Here is a 19,717-nt window from a genome sequence, read left to right as displayed (position 1 = left end):
TATTATACCTCGGAAACAAATCCATATAGAATCCATATCAGTCATAACATTCTTTACGGTATCTGTGGAACAACATCCCCAGGTCCTGGAGGAACGGTGTAGTCAGCCGGGAGGCCATCAACCGGAGGCGCCTGAGAGAAACATGTTAGCACAGCTCTCCTTTGACACAAGTGATACCGAGCACACATTCTTACCTGAATCTTCTCAGCGAACTTTTGGATTGCCTCGTAGTTCTTGCACATGTGTCTTGTGTTGAAGTCGGGGAAGGGGCTAGGAGGGTCATTGGCCCAGACTTGGCCCATCACGCCTGTGTCGACGTTGCAGACCAGGACTTGACGGATCGTATCCAGACAGTGAGCTATTCAACGTCAGCCTCAGAATGCGTCTTTATACTGTAGACGACACTACTCACTGACGTGGAGACGGAGGATATGTTCTTCGTTCTTGAATGCATGTGTGCCCATCTCCTTATAGTAGTCGTAGTTGTAGTACAGAGATTTTCGCAACAGGTTCTTAATACATCATCAGTTGCAATCCTCCAAAAGTTAATAGGCCAAGACCTACAAGACAGTGTAGGTGGTGCATGCCCTCAACGTTGACGAAGAAGCCCGCGCCGTACTTCTCCGATCGCCTCACAAAGGACATATCGAGGCCGCTCTTCAGGCCGTCTTCGATGGAGATCACACCGGCACGGTCTGCAGCATCATCAATAAACTGTACACGGCCTCGTCCTTTACGCCAACTCACAATCGACACCCATCGACTCCCACGCGGCGTCAACCTCGGGCGAGGCTTCTTTGCGGAAGATTTCCTCTTGCAAGAAGGAGCCGTTGAAATGCTTCCAGTCATACTTGATGTCTACTTCCCTGAGCACCGGTGACCATTGCGCGGTGTGGGCGGCACAGGCGCTGTCCAGGTTCTCCGCACCAGGGGCAAAGTGAGCGCCGACGCGTGCTGAGATGATGTTGGAGACTGTCAACACTGCGGCGGCGGCGGCATATGTCCAAACTCGCCTGCGACGTTTGCTGTGCTCCCTCGCATGAGGAGCCGAGGGGAGCGACTCGAGGTCCTCCTCGGACTCGTCGACTCGCTCGGCCAGTGGTTTCGAGTAGGATTCTTCTTCTTTGGGGTGCATCATGATGTTGAAGGGTTGATGCTGTGTCTGTCAATGAGAACCGGAGAGGGAAACAGACGGGACGTTCAAAGCATCACCGACAGTGGCTTCTCTGGAGTGGAAACGCCGGCCGGGGAGGCTGGGCAGAACGATCGATGATCCAAGGGAACCTCGGCCGAGGGAGCAACGGGATACCCAACGACTGATGTCTGACCTGAGGAATGCCCACTAGTCAAGCCATCTGCAACTTGGGAACGATCAGTACACATGGAACCATGGCGTCCAGAAAGGCGAGCGGTGATATCGCCAGTTCGCCGTCGAAGTTGTCGGGCGCGGTTCCGCAAGCAACGGGAATGTACGCACGCCCAGTCGCATGCTTAGTTTTTTGGCATCCGAGTACGACATTTGCGACAGGATTGCCGCCCCTTGACCGATTGTCTGTCTTCTGTCGATCCCCACCGGCGCATGCGGCTGATGTGCAACGAAACACAACTTCGGAGCTTTGACGAGAAGAGCTCAATCGTGTGCACCATCTCACATGCCGCCAAGACTAGGGAAAAAACACGATAATACGAACAACCCGTCTTCGCTCAAAGAACCCACCAAAGAGATACATAGAGGGATCGACGTTGCTAGCGTGGCAGTTTGTCTTTCACTGTCTAGCCTGCGGATCTGGCGTCTGCGGGCACCAATCGTAAATGGTTCCCCAGGCTTTCCGCAAACCGAGGGAGGGTTCTGATGCGATGCCTAATGGTGGGTGGTAGATGGATAGTCTGGGGTAGCGAGATCTCGTATCTGTAGAACGCTGACAGGTCTCGTTGTTAGCACGCAAACCGGTGGCATTCTTTCGCCTTGTATTGAGTAAAATTATGGCGTAGATGGCTGCCGGGAAATGGCACCTCACATCGTGAGTCTGTGTTATCCCTCTGTTATAACGCAGATGAAGCTTTAGGTCAGTGGCATCCAATCCCAGACTGATCTCAACCCATATTAGAGAATTTACAACGGAAAACCCTACCCGATTCCACCTCGTCTATGTTCGGTTCCTTCTCACAAACAGCAAACTTCGTTGGACGCGCAAATTGTTCGGCCTTCAAGCCACAGCAACGGACGCGGCATGCCCTGAAATATCCACACAATTACTAGCCAAGGCACCACCGCCGCCGCCGCCTCCGTGACATCAGTTCAGAGCAGCCGGAAAGCCTTGCGGCCGGGATGAGCGGGAGACTTTTGGAGAAAGCCAAGCTTTCCTTTAGCGAAGACTCCCGCGTGGGAAAAAGGGCGGGCGATGTAGACTCGTCGATCCGCGTGAGCTGATTGGGGGAATGTGAAGAAACCAGAGACGCACCCAGGCTCTCACCACCACTGTCAGCCCCAGGATCCAACATCATCCGCTGGATCAGCAGGGATTCTTGGGACTGATGGTAACACTAGTGCAGCTCCCTCGCCCTGCAACCAATTCCGTGCCAGTAGGGCTGACCTCCGTCAACGGGGATTGGCTCGGTGGCATCTCCTGCGAGAGGGACTTCATATCGAGGCATTCTAAACCTGATCTCATGTTATTCCGTATTATTGGGCTCTCAGCGAGCGTTGACACCTTCCGAAATCTCCCCATGTCTGACATTTTTCTCAGACATTACTATGTACGGTCTCATCCCAGCGGCCAAAAGGCTGGGGGCCGTGTATCCTACCTTGTACAGCGGGGGCGTCAGTCACTCGCGTCTTGGGGGCTCGATCCGCATCGTACTTCCTGGGTATGTTCGTAGCACATGACCTGTCTCTGTGAATTAGTGGCAAGACACTTGTTGCACTTCAAACTTGGAAGAGAAGTCTCTAGTCCACTTCAAACCCCTCATGCTCAGAGATGGCCGTGGAAGCAACCGATGATAGCGCTCAGGCAAACGACCTGCTGCAACCTTTCGGGCCTCCCTTGCCCACGATGACACCCACATCTCTACATTATCTACACCATCAATCATGCATGCAAGAATACGAGGAAGGTGTACCAGCTGGACAAGTTAGTCAGTTGAAAACATGTGCGGCCTCTTTAGCGTACCATTGTCGAACGACTCCAAGACAGTGTAAAGCCATCCTTCTCATCCCGCGCTCGCCCAAAGACGGATTGGGATAGACATGTAGAGTCTTGCTGTCTCTATGGGAATTCCTCATCCCGTCATTTTGAAACTCTCCGGCTACGAGGCGACCCCGCTCGCAGAGTTCCCGTTTATGTCTCAAGGGCCCCCTTGCAACCGTTCCGCCTTAGTTCCAAGAGCTTTCATCGCCGAGGACAACAGCCATCTCAAAGATCACCAAGCCATCAGCATGATTCCACATGCAGCATCCAATCCCACACCGTTTGGCTTCAATGGTCTCTGGATGATGGGATGGGACCCTACTCTATCCGAAGATTCGGCCATCTCCGTCTGGCCCTTTTTCTCAACTTTTCCATAAGTAGACCTTGGATCCCCTTGCTTTCCTTCTTTCTTATCCCCATCATCCACATAAGAAACACGCAACGTCAACAATCACATCACACATCTCTTCTTAACAACCCAACTACTCTTTGACATCCTACCCCCACCAATCACGAAAATGAAGGTTTCTGCCATTCTCATGATCACCGCCGCCTCGGCCACTCTCGCTGCCCCCGTCGCCTCGGCCGCTCCCGTCGCCTCGGCCGCCCCCGGCACGGCATACAGCAGCTACAAAGACTACCCAACAACCTACGCAAGCTACGGCACCTACGACGCTACCAATCCCCCACCTTCGGCTTACGGCTCATACAGCCCCTACGGCAGCTACGGCGCATACCAGCGCGCCGCCGAGTGGTTCAAGAGCCTCTTTCAGTAATCCTTCTCGCTTGAAAGCGAAACAGGAAGACAATGCCAACGAACGCGATCACGAAGAGATTTTTTACTGGCCCCCGTGTACTCTCCTATCATCTTGCATAGGAGACTGTCCTGGGCGGAACAGATATGATGACGGCTGTCATGATAACAACCTACATAATATAATCCGATGTCTATACCAGACTTAATCAGATAATTGCTATTTCTGTACACATACATGCACGCGCGCGCTTCCTTTTGTTCCCGCAGTGAGGCAGTAGTCCGGCTGAATATGACAATCCATTTGTGTTTGTGTGCTCTGACAGCAATATGTCTGCTTTCTTTTAGTACAGCACTTCATGAATGCGGTAAGTGAATCCTTTCGAGGTAGTGAAACATGAGTAATACAATGACCCTTATCAACTCTTCCCTGGTGTTGAAGACAAGGAGCAAGAGCATCCGTTGCTGGAAAGAAGGCTGAAGATTTGTTGTTGTATTTAATGTCGGGCTGTTCCAGCACAGGACGAAGGGCGTCGAGGGTAGCTGATTCCATTACCTACACAGTCTCTCAGCCTCTTACACCTTCCGTCGCGGATACAGATCCGCCAACCGTATCCAGAATTTCAACTACAATCGGCCCATACTGTGAAGACCCGAGAGTTCCTCAGCGTACAGAATCCATAAGGAATGATTTTGAAGAGACGGTAGAAGTGGCATATGGCGCTGGAACTAGCAAATGGTTGTGATCAGACATCGATCATCCCTCGTCCATACCCTTCAGTGGGCGGGCGAGAGAAAATGGAGAAAAGGAATAGGATTAAGGCACGCCATTCTCTATAATCTGTATCAATTGCATTTATACGAAGTAGAAAGAAACACTGATCATGAAGTGAAAGAGCAAATCATATGCAATAAACCACTGAATGTTGATACACGTGGCTGATTTTCAAGGTCCTTCGGTTGCCCGGCTCGGAAATTTGAGTTCTGTCCAAATTGTCATATCAAATGTTAAGAGAAAGAAACAGTAGGCCCGTCTACTGTGGATGTTATTCTCCTATCGAGGAGGCCGAAGCGAAACTGGTGATTACGACTGGGGTAAGCGCTCGTCAAGTGCCGTATTCGATGCTTTGAAGCTCGAGAAAAGGCGATTCGGCCTCAAACTCGAGAGATATCACGGAAACTTTCAGATTCATTACTTCCGTCGAGATTCAAGCCTCTGCTATTCAAGCAATCCTCTCAGAGACGCCTATCCCTTACTATTCGAAAGTAAAAAGGACATCATTAATCGTAGGCCATACAACTAGGATGAGCACTGTACGAAGATTTCATTTAATACTAGCAATACGCGTTGAATATCGGTGTCCGTATGTAATGCTAAAAAGAAAATGAAATACAAAACTGAAAAAAAAAAAAAAAACCATAATTGGGTAGCAATATAGGCATGAGAAGAACGTGTCGTAACAAGCCTGGCACATAAGGGCTAAAGCTATAAGATGAGCGAGGGAAATGAATCGAATTAATGGATAGAGCCAGAGAGTGTTTATACTTTCAGTGAACTCAACCTTGAGTTCTATTTAGATATAAGCTTAAAAAGCCATATGACGCAAGGCAGAGACTAGTTCAGTATATATCAACCTCGAATACTGTCATCCGCCCAGAAAGAAACACTCATCTAATCACCGAGTGTCAGAACGACCGTGATTCGCCCTCAAGTGCTCGATTCACAAAATCAAGCATGGCTGCCTCGACCAAGCTTAGTGCCATAGGAAAAGTTGAATCTTAGTACAGACCCTGTATCCGCTACCTCATTCTCTGATACGATTGATGCGATGGCTAGCTGATCCACCCATCTTTCCCGAGCACTGATTCATGACCGATCCATGTTTTTCTGTTTAGTTTTGTTTGATGCTTTCTCCTTGCGAGTATAATCATGATTTCGAGCAAGGCCCAAGTTTTGATTATTTTGATGAGCGAGTGAAGTTCCCAAACATGCAACGGCATCACATTCACAAGCCACAAGATACCAAGCACCTCTGAACGGTCGACATGTTACAAGGTCGCAGATGAACTACGGTGTCACCTATAAGGTATGATGTGCTTATGTAGGAAGGGCATTGTGCCCATTGTTTCTCTCAAAAATGCAAAGACGACAGAGCTAGGCATGGACGTCGAGTCTCGGTGCACGCTAGCCATGTGTCCCGCACCCGGCAAACAGCCGAAGCCACAAACTCGCGAAAGGACAAAATAACCCCGAGAGGGCTAAACAATGCCTTGGTGCTTCTAAAGCTGGCTGCATAGAAAGCCGGCTTGCCGCCATCGGTGAGCATGTAATGCCATGCAAGGGGGCAGCAGGACGTGCGTGCACCTAGCTCGCCGCACGATAAAACACTAATATTCAGGTCCCACTTTATCCTGAATTGGTTATATAGGAATGTAAGCGTCTCCCAAGATGTTGGACAAAATAAAGAGGCTGGGGGATCCTCATCGCTGATCTGCAGGTTCTTCCCCAGCCTCCTCAATTTTCTTTGATGTGCTGTAGTGCTCATGGCCTATCGGCCGAAGCGTTCCGTCTGAAACGCCACGACGTCCATGCAGCTCGCGAGGTGCCCCACCTTCTGCCGGAGAATCTGGCGAGAGGGTTGTTGGACCGCGGCGGGCAGTGGTGACGACGCAGAGAGAAAGACGAAAGAAAAGAGCAAATGCAAAACAGCGGTCTCAATCGGGCTCGTACGGCTTGACACCAAGCATTGTACTGGTACTTATCTGGCCATGGGAATGTTTCTGGCTTAGGCCAGGTAAAGTCGCGATCTCAGATTGCTTGCGATTGTCATGGTGCCACGAATCTTCCATAAGCCACTGGATGACATGACAATGAACGCATGGTGTCCGGCAAATACACTCCCATGGTACAGGACGAGGTGTGTTTGCACCACTGATTCAGGTGATATCCGATGAGCCAATATTCTCGTCTGGTGCCTGAACACTCTGGACTGGTAGAAGTTCAAGACGATAACTGCGCCATCCCCAAACGCGGCACGCAAGTCTCATGGGCACATGTTGCTTTTGGTGATCCGCTTGCCTGCCCTTACGGATGGTACGTTGACCTGCAGAAGTCGAAACACGTCTTGGAAGACGGTAAAAAAAAAAAAGGAAGTATCGACAGGTGATGGGCGGTGGTGATTCGAAGACCAACCTCCTCTTCCCATCGAGGGCCAGTGTCTCTAGTTGCACCGCCTGGAACGCAGAGAAGTCAGAGGCTGGACCTGGAACAAGACCATACTACTCTGTACATATCTGCAGATTGGGGAAGCGCTCGAAGGCTTGCCTACTGCAGTTTACCAACAGAAAAGGGGGTTGGTGATTGCGAATTAGGGTCGAAGACGTGGCGTACCCGAGCATGTCTCCCTATTGTGCATGCATGAACGACGTTAGCGAGGAGTATAGCCGCCAAAGCATCCAATGGGCACTGGGAGGGAGGGTCTTGGTTGGCGACAGAGCCGGTGAATGGCCATGCTCAGCGTGCTGTGGTCTACCGGTAATGCAACAGACTCAGGCTGACGCTGGTTGATGTTTCGCAATAGAACATGTAAGGCAGCTGTGGTCAGCGGGCCTTGCATACCTACCAGCCACAGCACTGGGCAATAGGGAAGAGTCAGGAGAGACCGATTCGCCTCGAAGCATTCCAGTGGCGGCCGCATATCAGCGTTGACGTGGGCCCAAAGCAGTGATGCTCTATCGTCATGCATATCACGGCCGTGGTAGACGAGTGGCGATGAAGGCCGCGAGAAGCGGCCAAGAGAAGAAGAGAGCCCCAGGACCAAGCAAAAAATAGCGCCACATTGGTGGTGGTGAGGGGGACTGGGTGTCGGAAAAGGTATGATGTACCGGGCAAAGCGAGAAATGTAGCTGAAGGCTGGCGTCACGTCGACGATCCAGAGCCAATGAGCATTGTTGGTACTCAGCGGGTTGAAGTGCATTGGTGAGATACACACCCAACGTTGTTGTTGTTGGAGCCAGAAGACTGCCGGAGCAGACAACACGGAGGCCCGCAAGATGAGAGACCCGGGCCGCTTGGGGGGGAGGGGCGACAGGTCATGGACCATCCGGCCACCCGTGATGTTGATGGCGGTAATGAGCGACCAGGCGTGCCATTGTCGGGGAAGTGCGGGCAGCAGCCAGCAAGATGGAGAAGACATGGGACGAAGAGGGTGTAAACGGAGCTAAGTGCTGTGAGGTCACTTCTCAAGAGAAAAGCTGACGGGCGGGGGGGGGGGGGGGGGGGCGAGGTCACAATACGAACTTTCGTTGGTAGAGATAGGAATCTTAGGATAGGCGATAGCCTAGCCACCCCTGCATCAGATGGGCCGCAGGTGAGTTGATGGCGGTTAAGCTGCGATAGTGGGAGACAAATTATATGGGACAACCAATGATACCACTACCTATCGGAATGAGGAGCGTTTGGTGCATTGAGGCACAATGGGATTATATTATCCGTAAGCTTGCGGAAATGGTGCGCTGCGTGCGAGCGGGCGTTTGCCAGCCGGTATCTGATGAGTGAGAAGGGGTACCGTACAGTTAGTTGCAAGGCGATCTCTCGAAGTTCATGGCACCGATGCAGCAGGTGTCATTTCGGGTCGCAATTGGCCATCTGTACGCTACTACCTAGGTAGGTAGGCATCGAAGGGAAGCGGCATGGAAGGGAAGGTGAGCGGACTTTGTTCCTTCTGTCCAGGTTTTAATTGATGTCGCGCTTCGAGCAAGGAAGGTAGCTTGCTTCCCTTGGCCGAAACGGGAACACGACGTGACCTGCACGGATCCCGAAAGACCCACATAGATTCGACGCGTCTCATTGGTGATCTGTGTCGCGGTGGAAAGAAGGAAGGTGCAGTGACACCGCCTTCGCGCCGACGAATCAGATGCGGCAGGCGGCCCTGCGCATGAATGCGCTGTTCCACTCTTTTCCGACTGCTCTCTTGCCCACCCAGTCTACGGATACCTACCGACTAATACTGGCAGGTACTCTAGAAGAGGGAAGGAACGTAGAAGGTAAGCTGCATCTGAGTGGTGTGGTGTGGCGTGGTGTGGTGTGGTGTGTGTCTCTCCCATTTGCATTGGCCCATCTCATTCTTGACACAGCATGCATCCATCTATCTATTGGCGCTGTCACGGAACTGGCGCGTCTGTTTTACCGCGTCTTTCCTGCAGTTGCAGTCACAATCCGACCACTCCCCGCTGGCGAGCCCGCCTCTCTCTCTCTCTCTCCCCTCGTCCGAAGTCTGTGCGAGTCTTTCCCACTCGATTCAACACTATCCTTTATCCTTGCGACTGATTGCTCTCAAGGCACACAGCACAAGTGCCATCATCCAAGTTTAACTCATGCTGCCAGATCAATTTGAGCCCCCCCTGTCATCCCGTCCTCTGCCTTGCCTGGACTCCCTCCCTTCCTCCCCCTCTCCACCCTTGGCCCTGCCCCTGGCCCCTGGCAGAACATGTCTGGCTGAGTGGTGCATCTCCATACTAAGTACATGGTAGTGTACAGTCCTACAGGTACCACTATGCAGTAGTATCACCATCTCCACTCAAACCTCACCGTGTTTGCGTGGGTTCCGCGCCTCTTTTGCTTTCTTTTAGCTACAAATGTTCCGTATGGAGTACCCGTTCTCCCTTGGCTGCACTGCCGGTATCCCTCCCTTGCCCTCGCACCAATCCTTTTCGCGTTTTGTGCCTCTCTTCGTCCTACGTAGCTACCTACTGAACAGGCGCCTTGGAATACCGACTGCTTGCTTGCTTTTGCTTCTCTTCTCAGCCTGTATCCGTACCTTGACTAGGTAGTGTGCCTTGCTCCTCCAACTTAGTAGCGACTACTATGTAGGTAGCGAGCGTACTACCTAATTATTACTTCCCATCCTAGCTTCACGGCCCTCGCTCGCGTCAAACGGCCGGGCCAGCACCGCCAGCCCAAACCGAGACCACCACCCACTATTACTGGCCGCCCAGACCTGGCCCTACCTACCTACCTACCCTACCTTCCTTACCCTACACGCCCTTCTCACCCCCCCGTCGCCATCTCGTCCCCTCTCAATCCCCTCCTGGCTCCGTGCACACGCGTGCCCTCTCTTCGATCGCATCTCAGCGTCTCTACTTCGCGGCGCGGCGGCTGATCCCTGCTCCCTACCAATTCCCACCTCTCTCACCCTCTTTTCTTCCTCTATCCCCCCCACACGCCAGCTTTCCTCGACTCCGTTTCTGTCACTCTCTTCCTCTTGCATTCATCCCGGCGTCGCTGGATTCCTCTGCCTGGGCGAGAATAACAAACAAACAACAAATACGCTCTCTACTCCAACTTGGCCCACGTCTGGCTGGTATCCATTTGCTTTCGCTGCTTGCTGCGTCAGAACGGGACACTGCAAAGACTCGAACCCCCAGTCATCAACTTCCCCATTCTCCACGAATCGAGTCTGTCTGTCATCGATCAAAGAGGACCCTGGACTCTGGGCCGTAGCCCCTTCAACTCGCCTTCTCTGCCTGCCTGCGCTGCATCTATTCCCGACGACGCAACGCAACGCACCGCACCGCGCGACGCCGCGACATTCCACACCGACACCCACATCCACTCGGTTCGTCGCTCGCGCTCGCGCGCAAAACCGCATCCATCCGCACCATGGCCACCATTTCTCGTCAACCGTTTGCGCCTCTCGACGGAGCGAGACTGCAGAACCTGACGAGTATTAAGAATAGACAGAATGGTATGTTCCATCAGCTTACGACCAAGCACGTCCATTCCCTCTACGCTACCCAGACCTCCAACATTTCTCTTGTCGTGCCACCGCAAGTCTTGGTACTGCATGTGGACCTCTACCCACCATCAGTCGTCCTCTAAATCGAATGCGCCTTGGCCTCCAGCCCAAGCATCACCTGCAAATATCGCCCAAAAACACGGCCAGAACCTTGACTGACAACAATAATAGCCATATCTCCTGCGTCGGGTGGAAAGCGCAAAGCCACGGACATTGTAGACTCGGACGACTTCGAAAATGTTGACCCCGGCGTCTTCTCCAAGCGATCGAAAGGCTCCGACAGCTCTTACTCCCCTAAAGAGGCTCACAAGCCTTCCTCCTTCGTACTGACCAAGGCTACGCCCCTCGTCGAAAGCCCTGCCTCGACATCAACCCGACCTGCCCTGCCCCGCCCTCGTAGCTTGCTCCAGCCCAAGTCGCCCGCAGCTAGGATTAACACGGCTGTTGCCAGGTCGTCTCCGCTCTCGGCTCCCGCTGGCCGTTCGCCCACCCGTGGCAAGCGCTCCGGTATTCTCTCAAACCGTCGCCGAACCGCCGGTCCCTACACCCGTATCGACCCACCCATGTTCAATCTGTCATCCACCGCCTCTGCCCCGTTCAGCCTCGATGCGGCCCTCAAGGGCACAATTCCCAGCTATGCTGCCCGCTCATCCGTCGCCCCGGCCCCGCGGGCCGCTGCCAAGGATTTGCTGGAGCCCGACCTGAAGGCATCTTGGTTCTTTGACATACACGAGGACACGCCTGAGCAGGAGATGACCAATATGCTGCAGCATGGCACTTGCGTTCTCGACATCAGTTCTGATGAGGAGAGTGAACGCAAAGCCAGTCGAGATCGCGCGGAAGGCCGCGACAAGGAGAACGTGCCACCTGTCGATGATGTTAGCCAGACATCCGCGCGTCACTCTGTTCGTCGTGCCGACGAGGATGACATGATGTTTGAAAAGGAGAGGACAGCGCTGGGCGAGATGGATGCAAGCGCATTTTACGCCACCGGCTGCGACGAGTCGTCGGTCATCATCATCCCCGCCGATGAAGACGAGGACGAGGAGACGCCCTCTCAACCCGCGTTGCCTGTTAAAATCAACGTAGCTTCGGAGATGAAGGCGGGCCCGTCAGTAGTGCCTCTCGAAGAAAAGATCGTTGACGAGCTAATGGGCAAGTCGGCCGCTCCTGCACCCAAAGCGGCGCTGCTGGAGCCTATAGAAGGGACAGGCGAAACCTTTGAGCTGTGGGAAAGTGGAAGCGCAAAAGACGAAACGGAAGTTATCGTTACCGAGTGCTGATCTGATTTTCTGCTTTGCTTGGCCCGCTTAGCTTGAATTTTCTTCTTCGTTTCCAACTATTCACCATCTCTTAATTACGGGCTCACGATTCATGCGGCGTTGGAACTGTTACTCGGATTCTTCGGACGGACGGACAAAGGCGAAGCGATGGGAAACCTTGGGGACACCTTTTCGTGCAGGAATAACGGATTAAGGGTGCTGGTTTTTGTATAAACCGGGGTTTGGAGTATTGCTGTTGCTGTTTCAATTGTTGATATCCTCATCAATAGAGTCATTAGTGTCTCAATCGATTCTGTGGGCTATACTGTGAACTGTGCACTGCTTTAATCTGATATAATGGCGTCTACCGGCATGAGAGGTAGTTGAACACTGGCCAAGCCCGAACCCACATTCAACAATCCTTATCAACACGTATAGTTCTATCCTCAGCTGATTGCATGGCGTGGCCGAAAGGTACAATATGGCGTTGGCAGCTCAAGCTGGGCGACTCCCACGTGACTGTCGCCCACGCGGTCCTGCCCGTAGGAATTCCGGGCCCCACACGGCCCGCTCATACCACTGACCTTCCTTCCCCTTCACCACTCCAAGACCGCTCTCTACTCGACGACAGGTGCACCTTGCCAGCATCACACTTGCAATTCATTCAACTCGTTGGCCGGGCCGTAACACGACGCTGCACGCCCGTTGGAAAGGCATCACCACACTCGGCCTCGATGGCATCCATAAACGACCTCGCCACGGCGGCCATGGCCACCTCGGCCGCGACTGGCGGCGGACCGGCCGGAGAAGACGGGTCCTCCGCCGCGACGCCGCCCACCGGCGTCGTGCGTGGCGCATTAGTTGTGTTTGAGGGCTTGGACCGGAGCGGGAAGACGACACAGGTGAAGCTCCTCGAGCAGCGCTTCGTCGAGCTGGGGAAGAAGGTCAAGGTGATGCGTTTTCCCGGTGAGTTTTGTTCGCCATTCTTTGGCTTTTGCCGGGCCTGCTTCCGCGGGGATGAGGGATTGAGGTGGTTTGAGTTTATGTGTAATTAGGAAAGAGGGCCGCTCGGGCGTATTAGCTACCTACCCATGTGTTCGTCCCACGGGCATTATTACATCATGGTCCATTGCTCTGGATCTTTCTCAAACGCATTCTACTCTTAACCATGGCTAATCACCGATCCAGACAGAACAACAACCATTGGCCAGATGATTGACGCCTATCTCAAGAGCTCGGTCGAGATGGAAGATCACGTCATCCACCTGCTCTTCAGCGCCAATAGATGGGAAGCAGTGTAAGTCCAACCTTTGTCTCATCCACGGCACGCCGCAGCCCGCGTAAACGCCCGTCTCACACACCTACGCAGCAAGAATATCCAGGCCCTCTTGGCCTCCGGTACGACCGTCATCTGTGACAGGTACTACCACTCGGGCATCGTCTACTCGGCCGCCAAGCAGAACCCGCACCTGAGCCTGCACTGGGCGCGCCAGCCTGAGCTCGGTCTGCCGCGGCCCGACCTCGTGCTTTTCCTCGATCTCGAGGAGGCTGTCGCGAGGGAGCGCGGTGGCTGGGGTGGCGAGGTGTACGAGAAGGCTGAGTTTCAGCGCCGCGTGCGCGAGTTGTTTTGGGGCCTGAGCCTGGGACGGGTCGGGCCGGACGGCGGGCTCGGCGAGAAGGGGAGGGTCGACCGGGAATTCCGGCAGGAGGAGGAGGATTTGGTCGTCGTCGATGCGGGTGCAAGCGTAGAGGAGGTTGCGGAGGAGATCTGGAGAAAGGTTGGACCGAGGGTGGACAGGGTCGAGAAGGGAGAGGTTGGGGATACCGTTAGGGTTGTGTCGTGATCAGGCGATAAAGTCCGATTTCAAAAAGCATCAAGGGCTAGTCGAGTGGTGATGGTTGAGGCTTGGAGCGGCGGCCGGTGGACGCCGACGACCCCGCGTGTTCTCAAACTCATGAGCTGTTGGGCCACGAGGGAAAAGGCTGGCCAGCTGATGGAGCAGCCGTACGGATACGTTTGTTTCGCAGGTCTATGATTGACGACACAAAAGCATCTCTGAAATTTTCAGCCCTCCGAAGATAAAAGACTATTTACTGCTGCTGTTTCTATCATAGTCACGCCAGCGAACACTGAAGGGTGGCAGAAGTAACAAAAAGTCCATTGGGAATTCGTCGCCCCATACCATTGCTCAATAAGCCACGGAGACACAGCCTTGAGTAACAGCCAAACCTTCGCATATGGCTTGCGCCGCCCACCCAGAACGGACGCAGTGGACATCGTGCATGCAAGGTCGGCACCATGCTGTCAAGAACAGCGGGAGAAAAAGGCGGATGTTGGCGCGTACCATGGATACCAAAGTTCTGGAGACGTGCAGGACCAAACTCCGTTGCGTTGAGTGTATCGTCCCATGGCGCCGGTGGTTTTGGGGAAAGACAACCGGCGAGACGGTATGGTGTGGGGGATTCCTGGAGACATGTTGGCTCTTGATGCTGCGGTCAGAAGGGCTGTGGAGACTCCTCGAGTCCATCTTGAGGATGTCGTGGCCCTTGTATACCTGCAGCGGATGCGGCCATCAAGAATAGGAGGAGGCTCCGGGCCTTCAATTCTTCTTATACCTGCGAAGGCTCCATCTTCTGCCAGAAGTTTGCTTGCTTCACTGGGACATAAGGGCTGATATATTTGAACATGGATAGGTAACCGGTAATATAGTTGGGACTACCAACAACGATAATACTCAAGCAGCTGGTTGAATAAGAGGCGCAACCTTCTATCAACAACGTCTCATATAACTGGTGTTATGCTGAGCATACAAACCCTGGTCTGCAGGCCGACAAGACTGCAGCTCTTCAGTGCCACAAACAGTAGCTGACATTGGACGGCGGAGAAGTTCCCTACCGATGTCATGCACGCCTCACAAAGTAAGCCTGCATGACTGCTTAAGGCACATTCAAATAGGGACACCAAATTTCCAGCGAATACGGAAGAAAAAAAATTGACACCTAAGATATAGCGTGCAGGGAAGGAGCCGAGTATTCTAAAGCCATGAGACCCGGCCTACGTGACATACGGCGCCAAGATGGCAGGCAAGATCAACAGGCGACTTATAGTTGATAGGTCGAATGGTATGGAAGGGTGACTCCTGGCTTGCGTACAGCAACGTTGGTCGCATTGCTGGCACGGGATCGCAGCTTGGAGGGCCGATGAAGGTATAGTAATTGAGATTCATGACAAAAGAAATGATCCGGTGAGGTGACATGTGCAGCAAGTACAACAAAAGAGAAAGGAAAGACGCAGCCCGTCGCTTCCGTTTGCGGCCCATAACCTCGCAGTTCCCATAATCCGTCCTAACGCCCCAGATTCTCAATCCACAAACATAACTCCCACTGACCTATCAAACCGACTCCGGGCTATGAGTGACAATGATTGAAGGCAAAGAAGGCTTCAATGCTGTCCTGCGGGCCTCCGACCTCCCATCAAGGGTACCCGTTCCCACAGTCGATTGCGACCCATTCCGGCTCACGCCGGCGTCCACGGCGAGCTGTTCCCAGTCCTTGGCCCACGCCGTCCCGGGCGGTGGCGGACACGGCTTATTCTTGTTCGGCGCCGGCGCCATGGACTTCCCGTTCCCCGGGCACAGGCAGGCCGGTGCCGTCGCTGGCGTGACCTTGATGGCCGGCATCCGGACCGGCGTCGTCGCGAGTTCTGGCAGCGGCGGTAGCGGCTCGGGGATGGGTAACATGATACCGAGGCAGTCCGGGTGTGGGTAAGGAATGGCAGGGACGGGCGGGATGTCTTCGCGGCGGCGGGGGTAGCTGGCTTTACGGACGAGTTTGGCGCGCGCCGGTGCCGGGACGGTGTGCCTGTGGTTGGCGGGGAAGTAGTAGTAGGCCGGAGGGGTTGCCGGGCGGCTGTTGGGATGACTTGGGGGCTTGGATTCCTCTTCCTTGAGGTCTTTCTCAAAGGCGCTGACAAGGCACGTTATGGTGTTTCGGCGACGGAAGCAGGGTAGCTCGAACGGATGGGATCCGAGCTCCAGAATGAGGATGATTGCAAAAGTGGCGGAACTAAGAGGGGTCAGCCCGGGTTGCGGTAGTCTCAACACGGGAGATCAAACTTACATCCCGACAGCAGAGACCGTCACGTTCAACTCAGTGACCGGGCTCTGAGTCACGAAGCCGGGATAACGCGCCATCGCTATCGAAGAGAGGATCGCAGCTGGAATCCATAGAAGTAACCCGAGTCGTGCCACGATGACGGCCCAAGACACCAAAGGCGATTGAAGCGACTGCCTCTTGGCGACCTGATAGTTGCGGAACGAGACGAGAATGTGCAGTACCACATACAGAGGCGAGATCATGGACTGCAGAGAAACATTAGCGCGCATTCCAGTAAGCCATAACTGCCCCATGGGGATTGAATGCATACAGCAAACAAGATGAAACTTTGACTCAAACAATCCCGCTCGCCCCTCTTTGAAGGCCGAAATTGAAGAGCTGACAAACAAAGGCCTCCCCCGGATGCAAGGATCATGAGAAACATGGCCACAATGGCAAGGATAGAGAGAGGTTTCGGGGGGGACCTCGTGGAGACGTCGCTTCCCGACATTGACGACTCGGTCACCAGCGACTCGACGACACTGACAGTGTCATCACATTTGGATGGGGGAGCCATGGCGGAGAGGTGTGTTGAGTGTGTGTATTGAGAACATACACATTGATCGCTTGCCTTTTCGCCTCCTGGTTAAAATGCTCTCGACAGAGAAGCCTCATATAGCACTTTGGCCGAGACGGCAGGTAAAGTCACGATGGCTGTGAGCGCTTGTTCGTGTGGCGGGTGGGCTTGCAACATTCCAGTCCGACACACGTCTGGACGTAGAAGATTGGAGGCCGAGGCGCATTTTGGGGTGGTTGACGGGTGAACTTGGAACTCAGACAGTCGATCGGACCGCTGCATTCCTGACCATGGCTACCGAGATAGGACGTGAGCTGGCGGGGAGAGCAGTTGGTGGTTGGCAACAGTTCAGTGCAGTGAACCAATGACCCCGATAAAGAATTCCCATCAATGCGCTGCTCTACCTCAAGACGCTTGTCAATAACGGCATGCGGCTGGTGAGCCATTGCTTGAATGAAGGAATGGCCAAGTTCCTTGGTCCATTGGAACAGGGCGTGGTACCCGGGAGTAATTCTTTGGAGTTCTGTCTCAACACGCAGTCCGGATCTCAAGTTTAGAGAATGCAGTAGCCATCAAAAGAACAGGGAGTATTCGAAAACATGATATGATAGAATATGATAGATTGATAACTCTAAATCACTGTATATTGATGCCAATTTCTGGTAATGAAAGCCAGATTGCCTCGCTGACGGAAACGTCCTGGCCCAAGAAAACACCCACGCATCGCGGAAGGAAATGGTACAATTTGGTCCAGAATGAAATCATGTACCTCGAACTCGGAGTCAGACTACATCACTTCCCCCAGGCGAGCCTCACGGTCACCCGACCAGTCGTCCCTCTCGTAGAAGCGGAACACAAGGTCGTAATCCTCAAAGTCGTGGACAATACGGTCAATGCGACGGTATCCACGAACAGGATCAACTAGACGTTGAGTGGGACTCGCCGGAGAAATGTGGCCGCCCATGCCATAGGGGTTGGCGCTCTTGCCCCTAGCCTCGAAGAGAGTGACGCTAAAGCGGCCGGGCTTGAAGATGTCGACGACGTGCTCAATGATCTCAGCAGTGGTGCGACCACTTTGGCCCCCAGGAACATTGGTCTCGAAAGAGGCGAACGAGCAGTTGGGCTCGGGGGTCACGTGGACGGTGAAGTAGTGAGCGGTGTTTCTGCCATTCTCGCTGTTGGGGACATCCTCGTCATCCGCGATGGCGGGAATTACGCCGTTAGCGGAGAATCCGCATGGACTGAAGAGGTATGCGTCGACACGAGCACCAGGGTACTTGCTGGTAGGGTAGACACTCGATAGGCCACATGTCTCGGAGACGACAGTACCAATGGCATGGCCTTCTGTGGTCAGAGCCTCGGTCGTGGCACGGTCGTCTTCATTGAGACCCGAGCCGCAGGTGTTGTCGAAGACGTCGACATGCTCACCGCCCGACTTCTCGGGGACCTGTGACATGTCGCCCAAGCTCTGGTGGGCGTTGTCTCGAGCCGCCTGGGCTTGCGGCAAATGGGACTTGTCGGTTGCAACCGCACTCGCATGCGACAAGTAGAACTGCTTCGCATTCTCAGGGTCGAGATCGGTCATGAGAATCTCAAGAGTCTCGTCGCAGTGCTCCTCGATGCCGCTGCTGAAGCTGGCCACGCTACCCGTAGGGATCTTGCTGGCGGACCCCAGGACCGACTCCTTCTCATCGGGAGTTCGAGGGGGCGTCAACGTCTTGTTTGGCGTAGTGATGTAGAGGTACCAATGGTCACCGTTCATCTTGCCAACCATGTAGGCGCTGCCGCCCTCAAACAGATCATCCAAGTACTGGACCTCGGACCGCCAGCTGCGATGAGGGCCCTGCTGCCGATCTGGAAACAAGAAGTTCTTGCGACTGTAGAAGACGCGGTAAGGGGTCGCTGCAGCCTTTATATCGGTCGCGTCCTCGGCGTTGTGAAACGGAAACCCGGCGTGTTCGGCAGCAATGTGAAGCAGTCGTTGCAAACCCAGGAGCAGGGTGGTAGTTCCGCAAGTCTTGAGGATAAGCTTGTGAGGGAAGACAAACAAGCTGGACTCGGACAAGAGGTAGGCGTCGACAGATTCGGACTCGAGAACGGAGAGAATCTTGCAGTTGACCAGGTCGAGCATGGTGACCCAGGTATCGGCGGAAACGGTCTTCAGGCCGTTGGGCTGAGCGCCGGCGGGGAGCGAGTCCGGGCCAGGGGCGAACCAAACTTCGAGGAGCTTCTCGGGGCCTAAGGGCATGCTTATTAGCAGCTAAAGAAAGGGCGGGCGAGCTTGCAAAGCTGGTTTAACGAACCTTCAAAGGCATTCGTCGAGTCCAAGTCGGCGGCCACATCGTGATTGATGGTCAGCTGGGGAGTGGCCTCAGCCGGGGAGAGGGGATAGTCGTTGAGGATCAAGGGGGCGACCATGATTGACAGGATAGGCTTTCTGGGCGCGACCAGGGGGCTCAAAGGTAGCAGAGGTGGACGAAGATGGCTTGGATGGGTATTCGGGCTAGAAGTCCGCGGGACACTAGCTACCGCTCAAACGAACCTTGCGGTGTTCGTTTGAGAGAGTAGGCCCACAGGAAGGTGGACGTTCGTGGAGGCTGGCGGAGCCAGCAGCAAACGGGATTATGAGGGGTCTTTTAACGTCTCTCGAAAGGACGTTACGGAGGTCGGGCTTGGAGGGGAATGAAGATAACCCTGGGAACCGGAATTGTGTCTAGACTACTGGGCCTCGCTCTGGCAGACACCGATACCTGTGGTGGAGTATCGGACCTAGCAGACGAGGTTATCTGCGCGATCGAGAAGTGGGAGTTGGTGGGTGGCGTGAGGGAGGTAGACTCGAGGTCAGTATATCGAAGTGATTCTTGCTTAGCGTATAAGCAGGTGTTATCTGGGCCTGAAAAAGAAGACGGGTTAGCTGGGTGCGCCGACATCGTGAGGCAAATTCGCCTTGCCGTTGCTGCGGCGGTGGTTGAATAGAAGTGACGAAATGCGCGCGCGCAAGTCAAGGTGCTCGTCAAAGACAAAGCAAAAGCAAGAGAGGAGGG

The 19,717-nt window shown here is 53.9% G+C and overlaps 7 protein-coding genes across 7 annotated transcripts; 3 read left to right on the top strand and 4 right to left on the bottom strand.

Annotated features, from left to right (window-relative positions):
• Nucleotides 1-53: 53 nt before the first annotated feature.
• Nucleotides 54-1,322, bottom strand: LY79DRAFT_634437 (tat pathway signal sequence; the record flags this gene model as incomplete). Its single annotated transcript, XM_060562234.1, has 5 exons — nt 748-1,322; nt 565-695; nt 413-512; nt 195-358; nt 54-131 (listed from the first exon to the last, which is right to left on the bottom strand). Exons 1-5 carry the CDS (start codon nt 1,136-1,138, stop codon nt 54-56), a joined length of 864 nt encoding a protein of 287 aa, XP_060412905.1. The 5' UTR covers nt 1,139-1,322.
• A 2,287-nt stretch (nt 1,323-3,609) lies between these two features.
• Nucleotides 3,610-4,145, top strand: LY79DRAFT_557582 (uncharacterized protein). The gene has a single exon (XM_060558104.1). It carries the CDS (start codon nt 3,707-3,709, stop codon nt 3,962-3,964), a length of 258 nt encoding a protein of 85 aa, XP_060412904.1. The 5' UTR covers nt 3,610-3,706; the 3' UTR covers nt 3,965-4,145.
• Nucleotides 4,146-6,879: 2,734 nt separating this feature from the next.
• LY79DRAFT_580759 (uncharacterized protein) lies at nt 6,880-8,138 on the bottom strand (the record flags this gene model as incomplete). Its single annotated transcript, XM_060560139.1, has 2 exons — nt 6,880-7,046; nt 7,562-8,138. The coding sequence occupies 2 exons, from the start codon at nt 8,136-8,138 to the stop codon at nt 6,880-6,882; spliced, it is 744 nt and encodes a 247-aa protein (XP_060412903.1).
• Nucleotides 8,139-10,603: 2,465 nt separating this feature from the next.
• On the top strand, nt 10,604-12,022 carry LY79DRAFT_591198 (uncharacterized protein; the record flags this gene model as incomplete). Its single annotated transcript, XM_060561245.1, has 2 exons — nt 10,604-10,688; nt 10,911-12,022. The coding sequence occupies 2 exons, from the start codon at nt 10,604-10,606 to the stop codon at nt 12,020-12,022; spliced, it is 1,197 nt and encodes a 398-aa protein (XP_060412902.1).
• Nucleotides 12,023-12,735: 713 nt separating this feature from the next.
• Nucleotides 12,736-13,845, top strand: LY79DRAFT_670732 (thymidylate kinase; the record flags this gene model as incomplete). Its single annotated transcript, XM_060563819.1, has 3 exons — nt 12,736-12,967; nt 13,190-13,298; nt 13,371-13,845. The coding sequence occupies 3 exons, from the start codon at nt 12,736-12,738 to the stop codon at nt 13,843-13,845; spliced, it is 816 nt and encodes a 271-aa protein (XP_060412901.1).
• Nucleotides 13,846-15,393: 1,548 nt separating this feature from the next.
• Nucleotides 15,394-16,673, bottom strand: LY79DRAFT_517877 (uncharacterized protein; the record flags this gene model as incomplete). Its single annotated transcript, XM_060554977.1, has 3 exons — nt 15,394-16,066; nt 16,121-16,362; nt 16,428-16,673. 3 exons carry the CDS (start codon nt 16,671-16,673, stop codon nt 15,394-15,396), a joined length of 1,161 nt encoding a protein of 386 aa, XP_060412900.1.
• A 787-nt stretch (nt 16,674-17,460) lies between these two features.
• On the bottom strand, nt 17,461-19,091 carry LY79DRAFT_517917 (adenosylmethionine decarboxylase; the record flags this gene model as incomplete). Its single annotated transcript, XM_060554982.1, has 2 exons — nt 17,461-18,911; nt 18,977-19,091. 2 exons carry the CDS (start codon nt 19,089-19,091, stop codon nt 17,461-17,463), a joined length of 1,566 nt encoding a protein of 521 aa, XP_060412899.1.
• Nucleotides 19,092-19,717: the final 626 nt, after the last annotated feature.

Source organism: Colletotrichum navitas, assembly GCF_030913465.1.
Source record: "Colletotrichum navitas strain CBS 125086 chromosome Unknown LY79scaffold_40, whole genome shotgun sequence".
NCBI lineage: Eukaryota > Fungi > Ascomycota > Sordariomycetes > Glomerellales > Glomerellaceae > Colletotrichum > Colletotrichum navitas.
The sequence above is the reverse complement of the archived record's forward strand: the minus strand, read 5'-3'. Positions and strand labels throughout refer to the sequence as shown.

Coding starts and splice junctions, on each gene's coding strand:
- LY79DRAFT_557582 (XM_060558104.1), top strand. CDS start 3,707: ATGAAGGTTTCTGCCATTCTCATGATCACCGCCGCCTCGGCCACTCTC.